The following is a 20,090-nucleotide window of genomic DNA, read 5'->3' on the forward strand; positions in this document are numbered from 1 at the left end:
GAGCCATTGAAGAATGCTTTTTCATTTGGCGGGCCCACACCTTCTACGACCTCTGCGCCCGTGTCTGCTCCTGTGATAGAGACCCCCAAGCCGTTTTTCGGGAAGCAGGATACAAGCTCGGCAGCTGGATTTCCGTTCGGCCCACGCCCTAGCACTGCGCCCGCAGAGGAGAAACCCGCCTCTGTCCTTTCGCCTTTCTCGTTTACGTCTGCTACACCTGCACCAGCTGAGAAGAAGCCATTCACCTTCGGCACCCCTTCTCCTGCACCACCTAGTACTACAGCTAAGCCATTCACCTTTGGGCATGCCAATGCAGGCAGCAATGCCGCTGACACGAGCAAACCGTTCAGTTTTGGGCAATCTGCTCCTGCTTCTGCACCCGCGCGTCCTGCCACGCCCCCAAAAGCAGACCAGGAGATTAGCATGGATGAGAGCCCGAGTCGTGACATGAATAGTAACGGGAAGGAACGGCCACTACTCGATTTCTCTTCTTTCGCTGGTGTCAGCAGCACCCCCGCAGGGAGCACCCTCTTCGCGCAGAGCCCTGCTACGGCAACAGGCCCTGGATTTGGATTTGGCACGGCCAGTGCCAATCCATTCTCGAAGCCAGATGACAAGGAGAAGCCAGGGATGACGTTTGGCTCTGGGAGCTTTGCTCAACCGTCTGCTTCCGGCTTTGGATTTGGGCAGGGCGCAACTGAAACACCTGCCCCAGCATCTACAGTGCCGTTCTCGTTTTCACAGGCAGCATCACCTAATATGGCGCCGACCACAGGGTTTGGATTCAGCCAGACCACAAGCAGCACATTTGGGCAACAGCAAAACACCCCGTCAGCACCATCGAGTCCGTCGACATTTAATCGCCCAGGGACGTCGTTCTCTTTTGGCACAGCGGCATCTGCGCAGCCTGCTACACCTTCCTTTGCGTTCGGGGGTAGTCAGCCTGCATCCCCAGCTACCCCTGCCGGCGGGCTTCCACAGCCCTCAGGCAGTGCGTTCACATTCGGTCAGTCGAGTGCAGCGCCAGCTGCAACGCCAAACTCATTTGCTCCCACTGCCGCTTCATCTGGCGGAGGTGCTCTATTTACTATCGGTGCTGCTCCTCAGCCTGATGGAAGACAAATCAAGAAACTCCCCCGTCGTGGAGTCGGGAGACGTTAATTGTCTCCGAGACCTTTCCTTTTGGTAAACCATGGGCTATTACGGACTTTCGCCACAGAAAATTGCTCTCGTCTCGTTTCATTTCTGCTTTCAATCGCGCTACCATCACCTCACTCCACCCCGATCAATTCTGATGTCAAGCATCAACTGGCGTGCACCTAGTATGGTGCTCCTCTTTACGCATCTACCTCTTTGGGTCTTCAATAGTCAGCAGCTCGTCCCTGCTCGTCCTGTAGCGCACAACAACATTCACCCAGGGGAAGTATTTCATTGGCACATATGGATGGCTCAAGGCCACCACACGCTTATCTCCATGATACAAGTTTGATTATACACATACTCACTGGGCTCAAGGCCCGTAGACACAATCACATAGTTACCTGCATCATAGTAGCTTCTCTTTCTAAGTGCAAATTTTTTTCATTGTTAGTGGGAGGTGGTTCTTACAATGTCAATAACTCTTCTGCTGTTCTGACACTAAATTCAGTGTGTGAATGAATTGATACTAATCAGACGCGCGCGTGACGCGTGAATTTGATACAATCTTGAACGCGTCCCGCGAGGTCCAGTGTTCATCATGCCTCGCGAAATAGTGACCGTCCAACTCGGACAATGTGGCAATCAAGGTGAGCTCTCTAAGCCCAGTCCAAGCTTTAGGTATTCTGATCTAGCGACTGAAAAAGTGGGCGCTGTATACTGGCAACGCCTCTGTGCTGAACACGGGATCAACAAAGAAGGTATTCTCGAAGAATGGGCGACCGAAGGCGGAGACCGCAAAGATGTCTTCTTCTACCAAGCAGATGATGAGCATTATATTCCACGCGCGATCCTTGTCGACCTCGAGCCTCGCGTACGTTCTCCTATGACGCGTTACAACTGATCTCCTAACTGTGCACTGTCTAGGTTATCAACAACATCCTCACTTCGCCGTGGGCGAATTTGTACAACCCAGAGAACATTTTTATGTCGAAAGATGGCGGTGGCGCTGGAAATAACTGGGCGCATGGATACGCTTCTGGGGAGAGATTGTATGAGGAGGTCATGGAAATGATTGATCGAGAAGCTGAAGGGAGCGATTCTCTGGAGGTAAGCGTCACCTTCTACTTCGCCTTGGTCTTTCTAGATCCTCATGAGCTGTCTTACAGGGGTTCATGCTCATGCATTCAATAGCAGGCGGCACGGGCTCAGGATTCGGTTCCTTCATCCTCGAGCGCCTGAATGATAAGTTTCCCAAAAAGCTCATCCAAACATACTCTGTTTTCCCGAATGCCAACGAGGGTGATGTCGTTGTGCAGCCTTACAACTCCCTCCTTACCCTCAAGCGTCTAACGAACCACGCTGACTCGGTTGTTGTCCTGGACAACGGCGCACTGGCGCGGATATCCGCAGATCGGCTGCACGTCCAAACGCCTACTTTTGACCAGACAAATCAACTCGTGAGTGCACAAACAATGTGATATTGTTTGCTTAGTCTGATCGCTGCCAAAGGTGTCTACAGTCATGGCTGCGAGCACGCAGACACTCCGATATCCGGGATATATGAACAACGACCTTGTGGGTATAATAGCCTCACTTATACCAACACCTCGATGCCACTTCCTCATGACTTCATACACGCCCTTCACAAGTGATCAAATCGACAAGGTTCCTGCTCCTCTATTTCTTTGGTGCACAACTTTACTCATCTCCTATGTTATCAGGCAAAACCAATTCGTAGAACAACTGTCCTTGATGTCATGCGGCGTTTGCTTCAGCCTAAGAACCGCATGGTGTCCACAACACCAAGCAAAACGGCCTGCTACATCTCAATTTTGAATATCATTCAAGGAGATGTCGACCCAACGGACGTACGACTCTTACTGTCTGTTGTTTCTTTGATGCTCTGCTCACTCAGTCCTTTGTATAGGTTCACCAATCCCTTCTGCGGATACGAGAACGCCAGCTTGCTAATTTCATACCTTGGGGGCCAGCATCAATACAAGTGGCTTTGACGCGTCGTTCGCCATATGTCACGACGAATCACCGCGTCAGTGGACTCATGCTTGCTAACCACACAAGTATTGCTTCGGTAGAGAGTCATTTGCGTACGTCTTCACTCGATGCTAAGACTTTTTCTTTCTCTGTAGCTATTCAAGCGGATGCTCGACCAGTTTGACCGGCTCCGCAAACGAAATGCATTTTTGGAGCAATACAAGAAAGAGAAGATGTTCGAGAATGGACTGGAAGAATTTGATGATGCAAGGTGAGTGACTCTTGAGGTCCACAACCATGAGCTTGATTTACTGGCGGCCCATCAGAGCGACTGCAGAGGAGCTGCTCAAAGAATACAAGGCTTGTGAGAGTGCAGATTATATTACTTATGTAAGTTCTTTCATTCGTTATTCATTGTGTCTGCGCTCATATCAAGACATACAGGGGGCGCCAGACGCAGAACAGGGCTGATAATAGTGTCGAAGTATATTTCACGTATAGCATTCGCTTGTTCGCTCGGTAGCTTTCATTTTCGTTCGATTTCCATTATGCTCAGAAGCGTTTGTAAACGATATCCAGTACAATATTGCGAAAAGATCTAGTGATAACAGACAGAACTACACATGTAATAGCAATCCACACCGGTATAATGTGACGGAGGGTCCAATAACTATTTCTTCGGCCCCTCCAGCTTCTTTCCAATATCCGCACCTGTAAACGTAAAACATTATTTCTGAGCGGTGGTTGGAACGGGACGTGTGTACTCACCACGAAGCTTGACACCCAGAATCCTCTCGAACTTGCCGAGGACCTGAGGATTAGGAATAGCCTTTCCGGATTCGTAGTCCTGTATTACAGAAGGTTTCTCATTCGTCTTCTGGGCCAGGTCTTTCTGAGTGAGCTGCTTCTCCATGCGAGCGGTTTGGATAGCCTGTGTGCTGTGTAAGCGCTCACGTGACAGACTACGAGTCAATACCGACCTTGCCGACGCTTGCGTTGACTTTCGGTGGAGGAGCGACTTCGTTCTCCCGGTCAAGCTTGGCTATGCGTTGGTGATCTGGTCCTGCATGATACACAGTTAATAACTCGTGTGATACTGACTGACTTGTGTAAAGACGCACCCGCACGGGCTTTGTTCCCACCAGCTGTGACCTTCTTGTCTGTAGCAACGACAGACCCTGTTCTACGTGCCTGTTGAGGCCATCAGTCAAATATATCGAATCTGGAAGCAAAAAGTCATACAGCTAAAATTTACGGATCATCAGAGATATATTTCAAGTAGAAATGACTGTACCATTACTCACCATTCAAGTCCGACGCATTGCGGGTGACTTTTGGGGCCTTAGCCTTGAATCCGATAACGGTCTTACTGTCCCAGTCAAGGTTGCTCATTATGACTTTCGTGCGGAGTGTAAGTTGAAAGAAAGGGATAGTATACTTAGTGTCGTGGAGAGTGGGTTTGCAAACAAGTGGTGGCGCAGCGCTTATTCATAATGATCACGTTGTCACAGCCTGTCACGATCCGAGTCACTCTACAATTTGAATTCTTGTTCGAGTCACTCACTGGGTCTACGCCCGCCCTGGGTCAGGAAAACAAAATTTGCTACAGAGTGCTCTGAACAATCCACCCCACTAGTACTGATGCTCACGATTGAGCCTGACCCTGGCAAGTATCGGGAATTCCCGCATATGCTAGATACTTAGTCATAAGATAAGATTAGCCTTGGTTGAGCCCAGAGGAACTTGTCGACGTCCTTCCAGTTGGTACTACCGCGAGCGAGTGCCGAACCGTTGTTCAGAACAGCTACCGGGTAAGTCTGAATCGTACATCCGCTCATAAGCGATTCTTGTAACTCATTCGGTTTGTCACAGCAGATCACTGAGCGCACTTTCATCCTCGTTACTGGTTTCTTTCGATCAAAAATGCACAGCTGGATCCCAGATGTCGCGCAGCTTATATTTGAATTCATTTACAATCCCTTCCGCACAGAAGAGGACCGTGAGGGTCGCGCCACGGTTGTCGGTTTAGCATGAACATGTCGAGCATTCAAAGACCCTGCCCTGGATGTGTTGTGGGCTCAACTTCACTCCTTGGATGCACTCGTTCTCTGTTCTGGCGGGAAGCGGGACGAAAATGACCAATCAGTGAGCGAGCCAACGTGTTTCTCCCTCCCGTTGATCAGACTGTACTTAGATCTGGGATCGCCCATTGTATGATGCGGACTGGCGCGTTCTTGCGCAATATGGAAAGCGTGTCCGTACGCTGACGATCTCACCTCAATCGAATACACGTGATATCAGTACCATGCAACTTCTGAGTTGCTTTCCTGTTCCAGGACCTATCCTTCCGAATCTCACCAGGTTGAACTGGTTGTCTGATCGCGAGGAGTTTTTCCCTTTCTTACGTCGGTTCTGTGGACCCGATTTGAGGGCCTTGAGCCTTGAGCCCATCTCATGGAGTATTCACAAGTGTGCCGCTATTGCATCGCTTGCACCATCATGTCCTTTGCTCCAGGAATTCACATGCGTTAACGCAGAGGATTCGTCGATGCAATCGATCAGCGAGGCAGTCTTGGGTTGGAATAGGCTTCAAGTGTTGCAGGTCGGCCCTTTGGATGAACAAGCTTTGACACACGCTGGCTCTTTGCAAACCCTACAAGATCTACGTTTTTCTATTTTAAATCTCAGATCCCCAATGTTAGAATTTTGCTCCCCCCGTGCTGCACTAAAGATCTCAACACCATCACTCTCATCTTTTTATGTGTTCATCGAAAACATCCATTTCTCGACTCAACGTCTGCACCTTTTCTGCGAGCGCTATACTGGAGTGTTTCCCAAACTTTTCTTTTCGCGCCTAAAAGCGTGCTTCAGGAATCCCGCGGAACTTCTAGAACTAGGGCTCGTGAAAACGATACCCCACAACAGATCAATTGTTCTCAGTTCTGTCATGTTGGATTCGCTCTTATCGTTCAAGGGACTCAACTACTTAAACCTTGCGGATCTATGCACCTCGCATATTGATGATGCCTTCCTCGAAGAGATGGCGGTGTCTTGTCCAAACCTACACGACCTCTACCTGGGCGACAAGGGTTGCTGGGTCGTCGCCCCGCAGGCAACTTTTGGTGGAGTTATATCTCTCCTAAAACACTGCCATCAACTCTCCTCTCTAGGAATTTTCTTCAGTGCTACTATCGAAAGTAACTTTGTGCTCCAAGCCGATGCCATCAACCTAAATGTCAACAAATTTTCCGTTGGTGCATCCCACATCAGTGATCCTATGACTGTCACAGTAGTGCTGTCTTGGTTGATTCCTAATGCAATTCGCATAAATCATTGCAAACAAGTGGTTGGGGAGTTTCGGGCTATAGGGAAAGGGTGGGAAACAGTAAATACGTGGTTCAAGCCATTTGTCTCAGCTCGAAAGCACAGTTGGGAGCAAGGTTGGTCGGAGGGGAAGTCGGTGGTTGAGCAGAACGCAATAGCGTAAATATTGTTCTAGTATCCCTAGATTTGACTGGCAAAATATTTTATCAGGTCGGCCCTGGGACGACTGTGCATGCTTTACCGACGACTCGGAGTGCGTGGACAATCAACCAACTTATTCGAAACCTTTTACAGCGCGGCCATCAGCAAAGAGTGTTATGATCATGGCAATAGGATTGCAAAGTTATTTCTATCGCCTTGCCTACAGACATTCTTCTTACGATATTCGTCAAGAGGCTTATGGTCGCCCTCACTTTTCCTGTACAGCCAATACGCCATTTTCCCGCCCTTCTTCCACTTCCGCTGGACCTCAGTAAATCCGAGGACGTTCATAAGAGATTGAAGCTTATCAAAAGTCAAGTATCGGGAATTCTCGACGCACGGAAGCGGAAGCTAGTAAGAGGACCAGGTTAGTATTAATGGATGCGCTAAAAGACTTGTGAACCGAGTCAATTGCTTACCGCAAGGAAGAGTAGGCCGTCTGGGGCTAACATAGAGTGCGCAAGGCATAACATCCGCCCTGAAAGATAGTGTCAAATTGCGGATAGTCCGAAACAATGCACACATACCTCGATCTCGCGGATCCGGAACGAAATTCACGACCAAGCTCAGGCTGATGACATCCCACTTGCCTCGGTTTTCATCCTCGTCCGTCAACAGAAAATCCTGCTCTATAATAGAGGGATGGCGGCTGCGAAGGTCCATAGGCGTGGTATCTATCCATGACATGCATGTTCCATAGTTGTCAGGCTTTAGAGCACCAACTTCCAGAAGCCTGTTTGTCGTAGATGTTCAGAGTCAGCTGAATTGCTCCAAGAAAGAACGCGGCACTTAAGTACCTCAGCTTCCCTTCAGCAGCTTCCCTCTTCCGAAGTCCCATATCAATCAGCCACTGTATGAGCACTTTCTCACTTCCACCACCGCGGTCGTTCCCCTGCCCAATACTCGACATACGCTGGTAGGCCGCTAATCCTCCCAGCTCGCCGATCTCGCGTTCTATTTCTTCGAGTACTTCAGCATTGGCAGAAGATGTGTTTTTCAGTTGTCCCTGTTTTTTCAGCAGGACATGAAACCGTCGGATGACAGTGCGGCTTGAGGTGGGGGTGCTCGATGAGCTCGCTTTGTTAGTGTTCGTTACAGGAATCTTCTTTTTGCGAGTCCTGGGCATGGGTGACGTTAACAAGTTAAAGTTCTTATGTGCAGTTCGGAGAGCATGACTGGTATGCTTCAAGGTTCTTGATTAGCAAACACTTACACCGTGAGTACTTGGCATTACTAGTATGAGCAACCCCATCACTTCACAGCCAGATCTCGTTCCAAACCCATTGAATTACTATCGATACACTAGTCCAGTACTCGAACGGAAAAAGGGAAGTCCGCATCCACGAAGTACTGTTCTTCCTTCTTTAGGCCTAGGTAGTATCCAAGACAATTATAAAACCAATGGAACAATGTCCTCGAATTAAAAAGACAAGTTTGGGCTATAACGCCATCCGCAGTCACAGACTACGGGTAAACCTTGACTGCCTGAACGAATGGGGCAACGATAACAATCGGAGAGCGGTAGCAATGCACTTTAAATAAAACTGTGCCCGCCACGCTTCGAGTCGATCTTTTCAAAGCGCTCAAACTCTTGCCTCTGGTTGAGAGGGAAACAGATCAACAGTGTGGCCAGGTACTAAAACAATAATAGCTCACCTTCTTGATAACGCACATATTTGCCAGGAAAAAACCAATCACGATTGCCATGAAACCATCAACAGTGCTGCAGAGGGTATGAGAGTTCTGTTTGTGAGGAAATAAGAAGGGAAAAGTACCTGAAAACGTTGTTCAGTGTCAGATCCGTGAACTTGGTGATAGGCGTGACACAGAAATTGTTCAAAGCAGTTGCAGCGGCCTGATTAGGGCAGGTAGTGCCTCCAAACGCAACTTCATCAGCAGCGTTGAAGTAACCACAGCACTTGAGCTATAAAAAAACACAATAAAACCACGAGTCGCGAGTCGCAGGTCCGGGTGGGACGCACCATATCCTGGATCAAAATCTTGGTCTCGTTGCTCTGTTGCCCAAATACAGCATGGTAGTTATTCCGTTCATGCAGCGTGAAGATCCAGATATATGTGCCAATAACTAGGATGATAATGCTGTTTGCAAGAAGTACCCAGTTGAGGATTTTCAAGCCCAGGGTACCGCGTTGTATGATGACAAGCAGTGAGAGAACAAATGTGGCGAGGAGAGTTATACCAAGCACGCTGCCAGCTTCAGATATCATTTTCAGAGGGATATTGTGCGTAGAGGTACGTGAGCACTTACCAGTCAAGTTCACACCACCAAACGTCAAGTTGAACAAAAGGTTGGGTTGACGCCATACAATGGACAAGGTCAACGAGAGGATACCGGCGGCCATGAGACATATATCAAAGAATGCCCATGCAGCAATCAGTTTCTTCGACATCATGATTGTTTTTGCCTGAATGATTGAACTAAATGGGGCGTTGTGTAGAAGAGAGTCAGATGGTCAAGAGAACAGGCGTCCTAACGAATGGGCTTGCTGGTGAGCTGGATCGAATTGATGGAGACTCTTCCGGAGAGTAGAGGAACGATAGCACCTGGCTAGAGTTCGACGCCAAAAACTGGTCAAATGACGATCAACGTCAAGCCTCTGCGCAGCAGGAAAAGAACAAAAAAGAACGAAAGAAAAAAGTAGTGAGCGCTCTGTGAACCAAAAGATTGAAAATCGCAGAATTTCGCTTACAATATAAATATGTGTGTAGTATACAGATGGCGGTGCTGCTGAGACGATCAAAATTTGATGCGGCTATACAGCAATTCAAGGCAGTTCGATGCGTGGGGAGAAAAGTCGACAGTAGTGTCAAGGAGTACTCATGGAAAGAGGCTATGGGAGGGCAGTGGGAGGCGGTGGTATGGTGGTATGGCCCTTCTGTTAAGTATCGACAATAATTTATCAGTTTCAGTCTCCATGACAAACACAACACTATTAGAACAAACTTTGTACACCGTGGGTCACTAGTAAGACACGCTACGGCCTGCACGCTCGTTCCGAGTCAACCGCATCAGCTCTCAGTAATTCATCCTCGTGCCTCCGTAAGCCCTTTTTCATATCACTGACCTGCTCCTTATCCCCATCATATTTTGCGCAGCATCTGAATCTAGGCCCATCAATCGTCTTTACTGATTTGAGATTCAGTCATGCCTCACCTGGGCGGCGGTTCTCTGTTGCTAGCCTGGCAACTGAAAGGAAAGCACGTGCTCATCGTTGGCGGTGGTGATGTCGCTTCTGGTCGTATCGAATCTGTGCTTGCTGCCGACGCTCGCGTGACGCTTATTAGTCCAAGCAACGGACTGCACACTCTTACCAAATCTTTCCTCGATGGACCTTACAATATTACGTACCACGACCGCCTTTTCGGAGGCGTAGAAGACTTGGCCGACGTTGATCTTGTCTTAACGGCGATTGATGATGTGGCGCAGTCTCGTGTCATTTGTTGCCTATGCAGGGAGCTCAAGATTCCCGTTAATGTGGCTGATATCCCGGAGTCATGCGACTTTTATTTTGGCTCCCAAATCCGTGACGGCCCTCTGCAAATTATGATCTCAACAAACGGGAATAGCCCTAAACTGGCTAATATCATACGGAAGAAGGTCGAGCAAAGCCTTCCAGAGCACGCCGGAGATGCAATCACTAGGGTGGGTGAACTGAGAGTGAAGTTGAAGGAGAGAGCCCCCGGGGTGGGCGGTGAAATTGGGAAGAGACGGATGCGGTGGATGATTGATGTCTGCACTTCTTGGGAAATGGAGGAACTTGCTCTATTGGACGATCAGATGATAAGGAGGCTTCTCGACGACGGTTGGGAGAAAAACGCAGTTCCATCTCCTGGCGAGCTGGGAGCCAGGTCATCCCGTCAGGTGGATGAAGCCAAACTGAACTTCACAGCCCCTGGCGTTTTTATTACGACGTTGAGCTTTGTCGCGGGTGCTGCTTGCGCAGGTCTTTTCTTGCTCGTCCCACGACGGTGATCCTCGTGTATGCCGCCCTGCCCAGCTTCAAATACATGCGCTGATATATTTAACTCTTGTCGCAAGTTGCTTGGTTTATTCCTGTTGGTGTACGACAACAAGTTGACTATTCAGATGAAGCCCGCCATTTCTGGGCCAGCTCTATTTACGATTGCCTGCCAAGTGTCCTTACCGTTAGAAGACAACAATAAATATTAGCCTCGTACGTTGCTGATCGTTCCGCGGACCGTTGGTATCCTAGTGTCACCGATGTGCCAACCTGATGTTTCACGATACGGATTTCCTGGCTCTAAACTTGTCATTTCTCTTCCAGTTATGGGAACCAATTGTTCCTTCTACTCGGGACTTTCACTTCACCGGCTGCTGTGTAATCCTATCACGCATGTTTCGTGGTTCAGGTCGTCGACCTGACATGTAATGTAACGGTGACCACGCGTATGTCAGGAAGGTACACAGCCAATTGTTTTTCTTTTTTAAGTGCTTAGCTAGGGTACTCAATGGGTGACTTGTTGGTTGACCAGGTGATCAGTTGCGTCCAAAGTAATCACCACTTTCGTACCATAAGCTGATATCTAGTACCTGCGTTCTTGTGTGGATGATTCGCCTGAAGACACAGTATGCAACAGACTGCATCGACGCTAGCACTGTAGTAACCCTTGTCGTGTGAGAATACCAAGAAGGGGATACCAAGTCGGTTATTGGAGTACGCCACCTTGACAGCATCAATCTGTATAGGAGTCCATGAATAGCGTAGTGCATGAGAGAGTAAGACTGAGGACTGAGGCAATGTGGATACCAGTGAACATCCCGTAATTGGAGGATGAGGCTACTGCTACATGTATCACCCAAATACGGTATGATCATTGGTAGGGGACCGGGCCCGGTTCATGGATGTGTGATCTGCTAGAGGATGGGTAATGTGCGATTTGCGTGTTTTGGAGTGTCAAAGGACTATACTAGACTTAATCACTGACGGGCGTCTCTGGCCGCCTGCTCGATCAGGCCATGAGTTGTCCGATGGAATGGATGATATTTCATGATGATGCAATGGGGATATCGGGGATTTGTGTTTCTGGCGCTATATCCCCTGTTACTGTTCGTCCATAATGCGTTAGGAGTCCAATAGCAGAACCAATCCCAGCGCCACCAACTACCACTGTTGGAGATAAACGGGCGTCATGCACTAGTATATCACATATGCAATATTTTGCTCACAGTTCATTGTGCTCGCTCTCTTCCAGAAAATTGCAGGCGTTAGAACTGCAAACAATATCGCGCCAATAGTAGAGTGGTCGTCGGCACGTAATGAAGCAGTCTGGAAAGCAACCTGGACATTATGTGGCATTCACAATTAATTGGACATACGTCGTAGGCGTGTTGCAGGCGCCGGTCCCTTACAGTGGCTTCACTGGCTCTGGACGAGCGAATATACTCGAGCGTGCCTCCTGCTGCGCATCCTAGGGAGTAAAAATTTCAGGATTAACAGGAAATAAAAGTGTTATCACTATGCTTGCATACCTACTGCACCGCCTACCCACGTCGTGCGAAGGAAGCGGTTGACAGTGAAGTGGCCTTTACCTTTCCGCATGAGCACAAAAGCAACGTAGGCTGGTGGGGTGAGTAAAGAAAATACTTCATATCCTTTGGTCATTCCTCGTCGCACGAGAAACTCCATGTCTGCAGCATGAGTCTCTGACGATTTTTCTGAACCCATTTCTGGAGTGATTCAGGAGATCGTCGCGGTGCAATGAACAAAGTATGTGACATGTCACGTGCCATGCACGGACCAAGTGTGGATGAATAAGCCGCCTTGTCTGCATTGTGCATGCGCGCCTTGTTCTTGACCCTTATTTGACTGCTATTGCCCTCGCAATGTCGGTCTCACCATTTCCTGAAACTTTGGATGCACCAATGCATGACTTTGCCACCGAAATCGATGTTCCAATGAACCCAGCAGCTGCACAAGAATTTTTTGTGGAGTTATCCATGGACCACGATGGTCATCACACGATTTATAACCAGGAGGATGTCGAAGTTGATATGGAGACTTACTATGATGGCAATGCAGAGTATGAGATGGCTGATGAGACGGAGGAATTCAATGAAAGCCATTATCACCACGAACTACTCGACGTGGAAGTCTACGACGCTTCTGATGCTCGCTCACCTCAGGCCATACCTGATTCACACCCATTATCGTCTCTGATAATTAATCCGGAAATATCATTACTTCCCTCCTCTGCCCCTTTCTCGGATTCGTTCACCCCCCAGCTAGCCACCATCCCTGTTGAACACGACACATCTATCACAGATCACCCGGTGGAAAACGATCATCCCGTAGCTGAAGAAGCACAATTTAGTGCTCTGCAAGAGGAGGATTCTCTCGCTTTAACACTCGGGCATCTATCGGAGTCGGATCCTTCTCACCTTGCCACTGCTGTCGATCAAACGGCGGTAGAGTTTAACGTATCTTCTGTGGCTTCAACTGGATCCATATGCTGTAGAAAAACATGCGGATGCTCTGGTTTCTGAAACCACTGATAGAGTAGGATCATCTGCTCCACTCACAGAGGCAGAACCCACGCTTCAATCACAAGTTGAGGAGCAGTCTGAGACGTCCCACCCTTCAGATGTGCCATCTGATGATAGCGCGCAGCCTCAGGCTGAAACGCACCGGGAGGACCTCCACGATGAGGCAGACAATGCTAATGATCCACACGAAATATCTGATGGCGTCTACATTGACCCGCCACCCGCTGTTTTTCTGTCTGTCGGTTCCTCTGAGGTACCGGAGTACTGTTTATTCAACCAGCCTCCAGTGGAACGTGGGTCTCGTAGTCCGTCTGCAGGGGCTAGCAACCAAAAGGTGTATGCGCTGCTCTTGGAGAATCGGCCAACGTTATACTATGAGCCCCTTAGTTGCGTATTCGAAGCACTTCGGCAAGATGAAGTCATTTCCAGGATTCCCGACTCTCTCGAGGGAGAGTTGGTGATGGACGCTTACGATCTTCAGCTTGCCGTGTTAGAGGTGGGCATCATTTCTTCTTTTGCACAGGATAAGCACTGATTTTCACGTAGGACAATGTTTACGCACAGGGAATCAGTTTGCATGACCTAAACGTACTGCACGATGGTTCTGATTTTACGGGCCCTCTTCGCATCCAATTGCGTTCGGCGATCCCTAGGTTTATCTTACGTTACCGTTTACTTCAAGAGCAAATTTCTCGGCTTGACCTGGCTGCAGGCGTCGATGAAAATGTTGCAGCAGAGGGTTTGTATTCCTCTGCAATAAAGTCGAAATTATTTCTTAATGGTGTTGTAGGATACGTCCCTACAGTTGAACATGATGCCGCGCCAGAAGCAGATCACCATGAGGAAGAAACCCAACTCGAAACAGATCATCACGAGGAAGAAGATGCAGACCATCACAAAGAAGAAGATACAGACCATCGCGAAGAAGAAGATATAGACCATCACGAAGAAGAAGCCCCACACGAAGCACTTTTCCTCGATGATCAGAAGGATCTCGATAGAGCAGGAGGCGTTCATGAGCTGAAAGTTTCTCCAGAGCAGCTTCAGGGTGATGACACCCACGCAAAGGACGTGGCTTTTATCCCACAGGCTGTGGCAGGTATCGCCTACCACAGTGTCAGTGGCGACGTAGCACAAGCCCTTGAAGAGGAGGATGATTATGAAGGCACGAATGGTACAGAGTACCAGGAAGAGGGCGAGGGCGATCATGACTCCGCTACCGTGCATCAGACAGTGGATGCGGACGCTGCTGCAACCGTGTCAGATGTCAATGCGCAGTTCAGAGGGGAGACCGACTACCAGGATTACATACAGCCAGAAGAGTATGGCGAAATCTATGAAGACTTTCCCGAAGAGGACGGCACTCTCGCAGAATACGGATATGATCTAACGGTGGGTTATGAAGACGGTGGAATGGTAGCTGTATCGACAACAACGGAAGAGTCACAAACGGGTTTGCCTGTATCTGACCTCCATGAAGAAGAGACTACACCCGTACCATCGGCACAACACATTGATTCTGAATCCGCTCAGAGATCAGAAACAGGAAACCGAGGCAACAGTGAAGACTTGGATCAGGATATCGCACTTCACGGGGAAGCCCTGGCCCTGCGCCAGGTCGTTCACACAGATCGGTCCATGTCATCAAACAACCTTGCGAATCAACTCTCCACCCGCTTTGAGCACCGAGGCAACCATGAAGACTTGGACTGCGGCGTTTTGAATGGTGAGCAACATTAATTTTGTTGAATATCCTCATATCCTCATCTTGTGCTAGAACGAGGAGATCGTTCGCCATCATCTGAATCTTTCGAGAAAGAGAAGAGCAGCCGTGGCACTGACAAAGGTCTGTCCGAGCATTTCGACGCTTGATATTGGTTACTAACCCGATGTCGATTAAATCTTGTAGATCAGAATACAGATCAGCCCGAATCATCAGTGCAATTCCTAACAGATGAGTCGGATTCTAATTTACTTGCAATGCTTGAACGCGAGGCTGGTAAGGTGACTAGTTCTTTGTGTGGGACTGCGCTGACCCATAATCCAGATTTTGAGCTAGATCATTCTTCCTCTCACACCAATGCTAACCCTACAGAAGAGGGTGGCGGACAGACTTTCCCAGTTTTGGAAGAGTGGGATCAGTGGGATGACGAGTTAGATGGTGATGGCGAAATTGATTACGATTGGCTGGACCCTGGCGATGCTGTGTCCAATGAAAGCTCTGTGACTCTGTCCAGCAATTCATCTACAAAACGCCGTCACGACGAGGTCGACCAAGAAGAAGGTGAACTTGAAGCTGCCACACCTCGTGGTTCACCAGGTATGTCTCAATTGTGTTATACATTTACTTTACTGACCACAATGTATTGAAGAAAAACGATCCCGCATGTACTGAGACAGCGTCGGCGCCCCATATCCCATTCGCCACCATTCTTTACCTGCGCCCTACACTGCTGCTACCGCTCAGCCTCCTTGCCTGCTCCTGGCAGGTCTAACTTATCAGACTTTTTTCATTATCATGACCCTGGATCGACTGGCACGCACGCAACCCGAACATCAAAATTACGACCGTGGGCTAAGTACCGTTTTCAGGTTTCTATTATGTCCCCTGTTCTTTCAGTTCATCATCGCTTTTTCTCGTGGCTCACCTTTACAGCATATTCGGTCGTGCCACCGGCTCAGAGTGAGGTGGGAGCTGGTATTGAAGGATAACATCATTTGGTGGAAACTGGAAGTGGGCACGTGTGGTTATGTTCTTGGTCTGTTTGACCGTCACTGGGCCCTAATAACTGCATTCGATGTTCGCTCCTTTCCTTACGAGCAACCACCTGATTCCATGACATGACGAGTTGATAGTACGCCAGTATAATCTTATATAATTTTCGCCAGCAAACATGTATAATAATGACGCTGTACTGGTGAAAGAGATTACCTCATCATCGACATGGGATCCGGATCGACTTGTAAATGTAAATTTTAACCAGAGTAAGATTCGGCGACTCAAGAGCATGCATAATAGTCTAATTCTGTTCGGGATTTGTCCGACGCACACCTCTAGCCGGATGAATCACGTTGTCATGCATTCCTAGTCAGATAGTAATCGAGGTATCCTTGACTCAATGGTGAACCTCTGCTTGCTTCACGTCTGCTTCCAAGAATCCAAGGAATGCATCTGCACCTTTGCCTGCATCCTCTCCTGCGTGCACACTCGAGCTCGTGACCTCTGCCTCGGCTTTTGTGGGCTCGGTCGCGTCATACGCAGTGAGTTCAGCAGCGAGGTCGACGGGAAGAGTGGGTGGTTTTGGAACGGCGGGTAGTGAGAAATTCTTGACAACGCCAACGTGTGCGTCTTTTGCCTACATGACATATGGGTGAGTTGCCGGAATGAGCTGAGGCTGAAACAAAACACGAACTACAGCAGGAGGCTTGTAAGCTTTTAGCTCCTTAACGTAGAGGTCCTGGACAAGGTCTGCCGAAAGACTTCGTCAATCCATTGTCTCATGTGCCGGTCGGCGAAATGCGGAACAAACCTTTACGAGCAACGGACGTCGTAGAGAAGGTCCGTGTAGAGCGGGCCTGTCGCATAGATGAGCTCGATGACTTGAAAATAATGATGATCTAAGAGCTCACCGCTTGTCTGAGAAAATTCATGGACAACATGACTAGAAAAGAGGATAAAGCGTGACGTTACGCGGTGTTGCTCCTGATGTTCGAGAGTCACGTGTTGAGTCATGGTGCCAGCGGTTCAGTCACACGTCTTGGACTCCATCTTGGATATTCCAGTGCAAACTATTCATATATCACCATGTTCACTGTTGTTGCTCGCCGTGTCCCACTTACCCGGCTTGTCCTCTCAAGGAGTTACACCTCAAGTATCAGGGAAGGTAGTGTTGCTCAGAGCAAGGGATTCTCGTATGTGTAAATCTTTGCAGCACGAGGGACGTGCATCTAACCGTAATTGCAGCAAAAAGGAGAAAGCTCATGAAGGTGCATTCATCTGCAAGTCCAGTGACATTGTCACACTCACTGATTGCTATTCACAGACGAGTACGCTCGTAAGCACGAGGCAGAGCTACTGCGTAAGCTGAAAGCTGAGGTATGCACCACATGAATCATAACCATTCATTGTCCTAACTCAGTTCTACAGATTGAAGCGAAGAAGGAGGAGCTTGTGAGTCATCAGTATTTCTGTCGCTTGATGACATTCTGACTTTGAACACCAGGCCAGGCTCCAGGAGAAGCATGACGAGGTCAACTCAAAGCAGTAAATGGTACAGCAATGATGCCAATGTCGATTAATCGCAAAGGTTCAACGTCGAACGGTGATCATGTCTGAGTACGAGTTTTCGGTGGCCACGCAATGTTATTCCCCTAATCTTGTAGCTACAACTACCGTTTGCTACTAGTAGCACCCAACTTTGTTCTGGATGCACAAGTGTGCCTTTTTTGGCAAGACGTTGAAGCAACTGTGAATCTGACCCAAGTTAATCCAACCACGTCAGAGTCAGCCCATCTAATTACGTTATCAATTTTCTGGAGATACATTACTCCGATGTATGATATATATGATCTCCCAGTCCTCTTCTCGTTCTTAATCTTAGTATAGTGATCGCACTCAGTAATGGCGGATGCAGAGACCTCCCGTCTGTGTGTCCAGATTGTCTGGTCACACTTTGGTCCGTTAACTGCGGTGAGTTTTCGTGTGGTTTTCACCAGCTCCAGAAGTTTATTCATACTTGAATGGTCTGTCAGAAGATTGCATCTGCACTACTCACGCGGGGAAGACTTTCCCTTGCCCAGCTCATTCGTTACACGATGATGAAACCGCGCACAGTACGCGCGGCAATTTTGGTTCTGGTGCAACAGAATATTCTATGGCATTCCAACACCGAGGAGGAGGGCGAAATGCTGGAGTTCAATACACTAGAGTGTCTTATGCGTCTTAGGTTTGGTCGCTTCGTGTGGCAGGCGGAGCAATTGTTTGGACCGTCTGTACGTACCTCCTCTGTTTCTTCCTCCGTATTAAGCTCAATTAACGCTTGTGTATCAGGGTGCAGAAATCGTGCAGCTAATACTAGACCACGGAAAACTTCAGCAGCCAGACGTCATTTCACGATTGTCAATTGGCAACCCAAAAAGTCAGGAGATTTCTCCTGATTTGTGACCGTTGCTAATGGCACACCCAGGTTCAAGCCTATACCGGCAGACGTTATACAAGCTCATATCTGGCGCATATCTTAAGCCATCCACATTACTCTCACATCACTCACCTCGAGACAAACGTATCAAATACGAAGCAGAAGAGAAAGCTAAAATAACGGGTTTCCCGACAGCAAAGGAGTTGCGAGAAGCCCAAGAGACTGCGGAGGCGCGGCTGAAACGGGAGGAGAAGGAAGCAGAGAATGTGGGCTCGGTGAGTTAAGTTTAACTATCAGTGTACTAGTCAGCTGCTTCAATTTAAATATCTAGGATGGTGTCTACTTTCGGGTAAATTTTGATAAATTCAATACACATATCCGGAACAATGTCAGTCCCATGAATACCTTTTTGACGTTCTTGGTTTCATACTAATGTTATTTGCCAGCTCATCGAGATGGCTGCCGGAGAACGTTTCAATCGAAGTGCTGCTCTTGTCATGCGAGCCACGCTAAAAGCGACTGAAGCCAAACAAAAGAGTGTATCCGATGCGAGATCAGGTAGATATACTGTAGCACGCGTTTTTCATGCGATTGCTTATGCTGAAATAGATCCTACATCAACTGCCGCGGTTGCCATGCTTATTTCCGATGACGATGACCTATCGACAGGTATCGTCACGTCAACTAACAAAGCGTCTAGTGCTTCACTAGTCAAGGATTATCTCGGTCTTATGTCTGCCGCAGACAATCCAACGCCAGCTGGTAAAGCGGCATCGTTCATAAGTCTAACCGACAACAAAGTATATGTTGAGTTTGACATAGTTAGCAAACGCCTGCAAAGGCGCGTGCTAGAGGCAGTGGCTAGGGAACGACACGGGGATGACGGCGTGAGGATAGTGCGTCTACTCCTCGATGTTGGAAAGATGGATGAGAAACAGGTGCTTTCCTTGTGGGCCTCGTATTGACCGTGTCTCTGATACCGAACAGATAGCGAAGGTGGCCATGATGCCAAACAACGTCGTTCGGCCACTGCTTGCGGCACTGTCGTCCGACTTTTTGATTTCAACTCAAGAGGTACCCAGAAGTGCCGATCGTAACCCCACCCGGACATTTTATCTATGGTACTTGGTGAAGCTAATTTGTCAGGATCATTGACGTATCCCGATACCCAGGCACGTTGATCTACATAAGGCATATTCTGTGCTGTTGGGACAGCTGTACAAGACGCTGTATAACATAGGCATGCGGCGACAAGCAGAACAAGAGGAGTCGACTGTAAAAGCGGTACTGGCAAAGCGAGCACGAACGGATGTGGCTCAGGATGAAAGCCTATTGTCGCGGATGGAGCGAGACGTGCTTAAGGAGTGGGAGACGAAACGGGAGAAGCTCACCGTACTGGAGATGAGGGTCGAAGAAGCCGTATTTATACTTAGGGATCTTGAAAAGGTTGGAAGCTATGATGACATTTGAATACCAATCGTTAATTTCACGAAAAACAATGCTAATATGGATATGTACAATATTTTAGATATAAAACCTATACATATCCAGGGTACTTGTATTTTTAAATTTTGATTCCTGCCACCTTCGTTAGACTCCGATGTGAACAAAGTTATTTCTCCGGCTGGTCACCACACGGTACAACTATCCGAGTCAGCACTCCGAGTCAGTACGAAGTCATGATAAGACACTTTTAAAAGTCGAATACATTGACAGCTGCGGCAAGCAACGCTTCTACGTTTTCCATCGCTCATACTAGACCGCCAAGT

At 48.3% G+C, this 20,090-nt stretch overlaps 11 protein-coding genes across 11 annotated transcripts; 6 read left to right on the forward strand and 5 right to left on the reverse strand.

Annotated features, from left to right (window-relative positions):
- The first annotated feature begins 1,667 nt into the window (after nucleotides 1–1,667).
- On the forward strand, nucleotides 1,668–3,830 carry EDB93DRAFT_744010 (gamma tubulin). The gene is made up of 10 exons (XM_041457307.1): nucleotides 1,668–1,787; nucleotides 1,845–2,011; nucleotides 2,065–2,247; nucleotides 2,307–2,597; nucleotides 2,650–2,805; nucleotides 2,862–3,008; nucleotides 3,068–3,229; nucleotides 3,288–3,403; nucleotides 3,459–3,522; nucleotides 3,577–3,830. Exons 1-10 carry the CDS (start codon nucleotides 1,739–1,741, stop codon nucleotides 3,601–3,603), a joined length of 1,362 nt encoding a protein of 453 aa, XP_041311827.1. The 5' UTR covers nucleotides 1,668–1,738; the 3' UTR covers nucleotides 3,604–3,830.
- Nucleotides 3,769–4,704, reverse strand: EDB93DRAFT_743977 (multi protein bridging factor 1-domain-containing protein). The gene is made up of 6 exons (XM_041457306.1): nucleotides 4,697–4,704; nucleotides 4,440–4,644; nucleotides 4,254–4,325; nucleotides 4,113–4,195; nucleotides 3,901–4,063; nucleotides 3,769–3,843 (listed from the first exon to the last, which is right to left on the reverse strand). Exons 2-6 carry the CDS (start codon nucleotides 4,522–4,524, stop codon nucleotides 3,803–3,805), a joined length of 444 nt encoding a protein of 147 aa, XP_041311828.1. The 5' UTR covers nucleotides 4,525–4,644; nucleotides 4,697–4,704; the 3' UTR covers nucleotides 3,769–3,802.
- Nucleotides 4,705–5,166: 462 nt separating this feature from the next.
- On the forward strand, nucleotides 5,167–6,619 carry EDB93DRAFT_1077850 (uncharacterized protein; the record flags this gene model as incomplete). The annotated part of the gene is made up of 2 exons (XM_041445345.1): nucleotides 5,167–5,277; nucleotides 5,327–6,619. Coding segments are annotated over 2 exons (1,404 nt in total), but the record flags the coding sequence as incomplete, so codon positions are not given.
- A 57-nt stretch (nucleotides 6,620–6,676) lies between these two features.
- Nucleotides 6,677–7,842, reverse strand: EDB93DRAFT_1122936 (nucleolus protein). The gene is made up of 4 exons (XM_041448620.1): nucleotides 7,455–7,842; nucleotides 7,185–7,390; nucleotides 7,077–7,135; nucleotides 6,677–7,008 (listed from the first exon to the last, which is right to left on the reverse strand). Exons 1-4 carry the CDS (start codon nucleotides 7,781–7,783, stop codon nucleotides 6,778–6,780), a joined length of 825 nt encoding a protein of 274 aa, XP_041311830.1. The 5' UTR covers nucleotides 7,784–7,842; the 3' UTR covers nucleotides 6,677–6,777.
- Nucleotides 7,843–9,391, reverse strand: EDB93DRAFT_1122942 (uncharacterized protein). Its single transcript, XM_041448621.1, has 5 exons — nucleotides 8,927–9,391; nucleotides 8,640–8,872; nucleotides 8,433–8,581; nucleotides 8,314–8,380; nucleotides 7,843–8,254 (listed from the first exon to the last, which is right to left on the reverse strand). Exons 1-5 carry the CDS (start codon nucleotides 9,069–9,071, stop codon nucleotides 8,192–8,194), a joined length of 657 nt encoding a protein of 218 aa, XP_041311831.1. The 5' UTR covers nucleotides 9,072–9,391; the 3' UTR covers nucleotides 7,843–8,191.
- Nucleotides 9,392–9,622: 231 nt separating this feature from the next.
- EDB93DRAFT_1122945 (siroheme synthase) lies at nucleotides 9,623–11,089 on the forward strand. The gene has a single exon (XM_041448622.1). It carries the CDS (start codon nucleotides 9,824–9,826, stop codon nucleotides 10,649–10,651), a length of 828 nt encoding a protein of 275 aa, XP_041311832.1. The 5' UTR covers nucleotides 9,623–9,823; the 3' UTR covers nucleotides 10,652–11,089.
- A 596-nt stretch (nucleotides 11,090–11,685) lies between these two features.
- On the reverse strand, nucleotides 11,686–12,365 carry EDB93DRAFT_1077933 (uncharacterized protein; the record flags this gene model as incomplete). The annotated part of the gene is made up of 4 exons (XM_041445352.1): nucleotides 11,686–11,807; nucleotides 11,867–11,966; nucleotides 12,017–12,108; nucleotides 12,170–12,365. 4 exons carry the CDS (start codon nucleotides 12,363–12,365, stop codon nucleotides 11,686–11,688), a joined length of 510 nt encoding a protein of 169 aa, XP_041311833.1.
- A 179-nt stretch (nucleotides 12,366–12,544) lies between these two features.
- EDB93DRAFT_1301124 (uncharacterized protein) lies at nucleotides 12,545–15,460 on the forward strand. The gene is given in 7 exon segments (XM_041454686.1): nucleotides 12,545–13,090; nucleotides 13,110–13,679; nucleotides 13,730–13,922; nucleotides 13,974–14,909; nucleotides 14,961–15,029; nucleotides 15,093–15,141; nucleotides 15,243–15,460. 7 exon segments carry the CDS (start codon nucleotides 12,563–12,565, stop codon nucleotides 15,268–15,270), a joined length of 2,373 nt encoding a protein of 790 aa, XP_041311834.1. The 5' UTR covers nucleotides 12,545–12,562; the 3' UTR covers nucleotides 15,271–15,460.
- An 839-nt stretch (nucleotides 15,461–16,299) lies between these two features.
- On the reverse strand, nucleotides 16,300–16,843 carry EDB93DRAFT_1246587 (ATP synthase complex subunit H-domain-containing protein; the record flags this gene model as incomplete). Its single annotated transcript, XM_041452470.1, has 4 exons — nucleotides 16,300–16,539; nucleotides 16,597–16,652; nucleotides 16,714–16,759; nucleotides 16,814–16,843. The coding sequence occupies 4 exons, from the start codon at nucleotides 16,841–16,843 to the stop codon at nucleotides 16,300–16,302; spliced, it is 372 nt and encodes a 123-aa protein (XP_041311835.1).
- A 145-nt stretch (nucleotides 16,844–16,988) lies between these two features.
- EDB93DRAFT_1246588 (uncharacterized protein) lies at nucleotides 16,989–17,451 on the forward strand (the record flags this gene model as incomplete). Its single annotated transcript, XM_041452471.1, has 5 exons — nucleotides 16,989–17,095; nucleotides 17,148–17,170; nucleotides 17,227–17,279; nucleotides 17,331–17,354; nucleotides 17,407–17,451. 5 exons carry the CDS (start codon nucleotides 16,989–16,991, stop codon nucleotides 17,449–17,451), a joined length of 252 nt encoding a protein of 83 aa, XP_041311836.1.
- Nucleotides 17,452–17,599: 148 nt separating this feature from the next.
- Nucleotides 17,600–19,937, forward strand: EDB93DRAFT_744427 (uncharacterized protein). The gene is made up of 9 exons (XM_041457309.1): nucleotides 17,600–17,873; nucleotides 17,936–18,175; nucleotides 18,234–18,321; nucleotides 18,370–18,596; nucleotides 18,653–18,709; nucleotides 18,768–18,879; nucleotides 18,931–19,259; nucleotides 19,309–19,442; nucleotides 19,494–19,937. The coding sequence occupies exons 1-9, from the start codon at nucleotides 17,805–17,807 to the stop codon at nucleotides 19,789–19,791; spliced, it is 1,554 nt and encodes a 517-aa protein (XP_041311837.1). The 5' UTR covers nucleotides 17,600–17,804; the 3' UTR covers nucleotides 19,792–19,937.
- The last annotated feature ends 153 nt before the right edge of the window (nucleotides 19,938–20,090 follow it).

Source organism: Suillus bovinus (genome assembly GCF_016758785.1).
Source record: "Suillus bovinus strain UH-Sbo-P2 chromosome Unknown EDB93scaffold_6, whole genome shotgun sequence".
Taxonomy (NCBI): domain Eukaryota; kingdom Fungi; phylum Basidiomycota; class Agaricomycetes; order Boletales; family Suillaceae; genus Suillus; species Suillus bovinus.

Coding starts and splice junctions, on each gene's coding strand:
- EDB93DRAFT_744010 (XM_041457307.1), top strand. CDS start 1,739: ATGCCTCGCGAAATAGTGACCGTCCAACTCGGACAATGTGGCAATCAA. Junction 2,806..2,861: donor CAAGTGATCAAATCGACAAG/GTTCCTGCTCCT, acceptor CTATGTTATCAG/GCAAAACCAATTCGTAGAAC. Junction 3,404..3,458: donor GAAGAATTTGATGATGCAAG/GTGAGTGACTCT, acceptor GCGGCCCATCAG/AGCGACTGCAGAGGAGCTGC.
- EDB93DRAFT_1122936 (XM_041448620.1), bottom strand. CDS start 7,783: ATGCCCAGGACTCGCAAAAAGAAGATTCCTGTAACGAACACTAACAAA. Junction 7,391..7,454: donor GCTGCTGAAGGGAAGCTGAG/GTACTTAAGTGC, acceptor TACGACAAACAG/GCTTCTGGAAGTTGGTGCTC. Junction 7,136..7,184: donor TCCGGATCCGCGAGATCGAG/GTATGTGTGCAT, acceptor ACTATCTTTCAG/GGCGGATGTTATGCCTTGCG.
- EDB93DRAFT_743977 (XM_041457306.1), bottom strand. CDS start 4,524: ATGAGCAACCTTGACTGGGACAGTAAGACCGTTATCGGATTCAAGGCT. Junction 4,064..4,112: donor TCAACGCAAGCGTCGGCAAG/GTCGGTATTGAC, acceptor CACAGCACACAG/GCTATCCAAACCGCTCGCAT. Junction 3,844..3,900: donor TCTGGGTGTCAAGCTTCGTG/GTGAGTACACAC, acceptor TTACGTTTACAG/GTGCGGATATTGGAAAGAAG.
- EDB93DRAFT_1122945 (XM_041448622.1), top strand. CDS start 9,824: ATGCCTCACCTGGGCGGCGGTTCTCTGTTGCTAGCCTGGCAACTGAAA.
- EDB93DRAFT_744427 (XM_041457309.1), top strand. CDS start 17,805: ATGGCGGATGCAGAGACCTCCCGTCTGTGTGTCCAGATTGTCTGGTCA. Junction 18,880..18,930: donor TGTATCCGATGCGAGATCAG/GTAGATATACTG, acceptor ATGCTGAAATAG/ATCCTACATCAACTGCCGCG. Junction 19,260..19,308: donor GAAAGATGGATGAGAAACAG/GTGCTTTCCTTG, acceptor GATACCGAACAG/ATAGCGAAGGTGGCCATGAT.
- EDB93DRAFT_1301124 (XM_041454686.1), top strand. CDS start 12,563: ATGCATGACTTTGCCACCGAAATCGATGTTCCAATGAACCCAGCAGCT. Junction 13,923..13,973: donor TGAAAATGTTGCAGCAGAGG/GTTTGTATTCCT, acceptor ATGGTGTTGTAG/GATACGTCCCTACAGTTGAA. Junction 15,030..15,092: donor CAGCCGTGGCACTGACAAAG/GTCTGTCCGAGC, acceptor TAAATCTTGTAG/ATCAGAATACAGATCAGCCC.
- EDB93DRAFT_1122942 (XM_041448621.1), bottom strand. CDS start 9,071: ATGATGTCGAAGAAACTGATTGCTGCATGGGCATTCTTTGATATATGT. Junction 8,582..8,639: donor AGATTTTGATCCAGGATATG/GTGCGTCCCACC, acceptor GTTTTTTTATAG/CTCAAGTGCTGTGGTTACTT. Junction 8,255..8,313: donor ATATGTGCGTTATCAAGAAG/GTGAGCTATTAT, acceptor CCTCTCAACCAG/AGGCAAGAGTTTGAGCGCTT.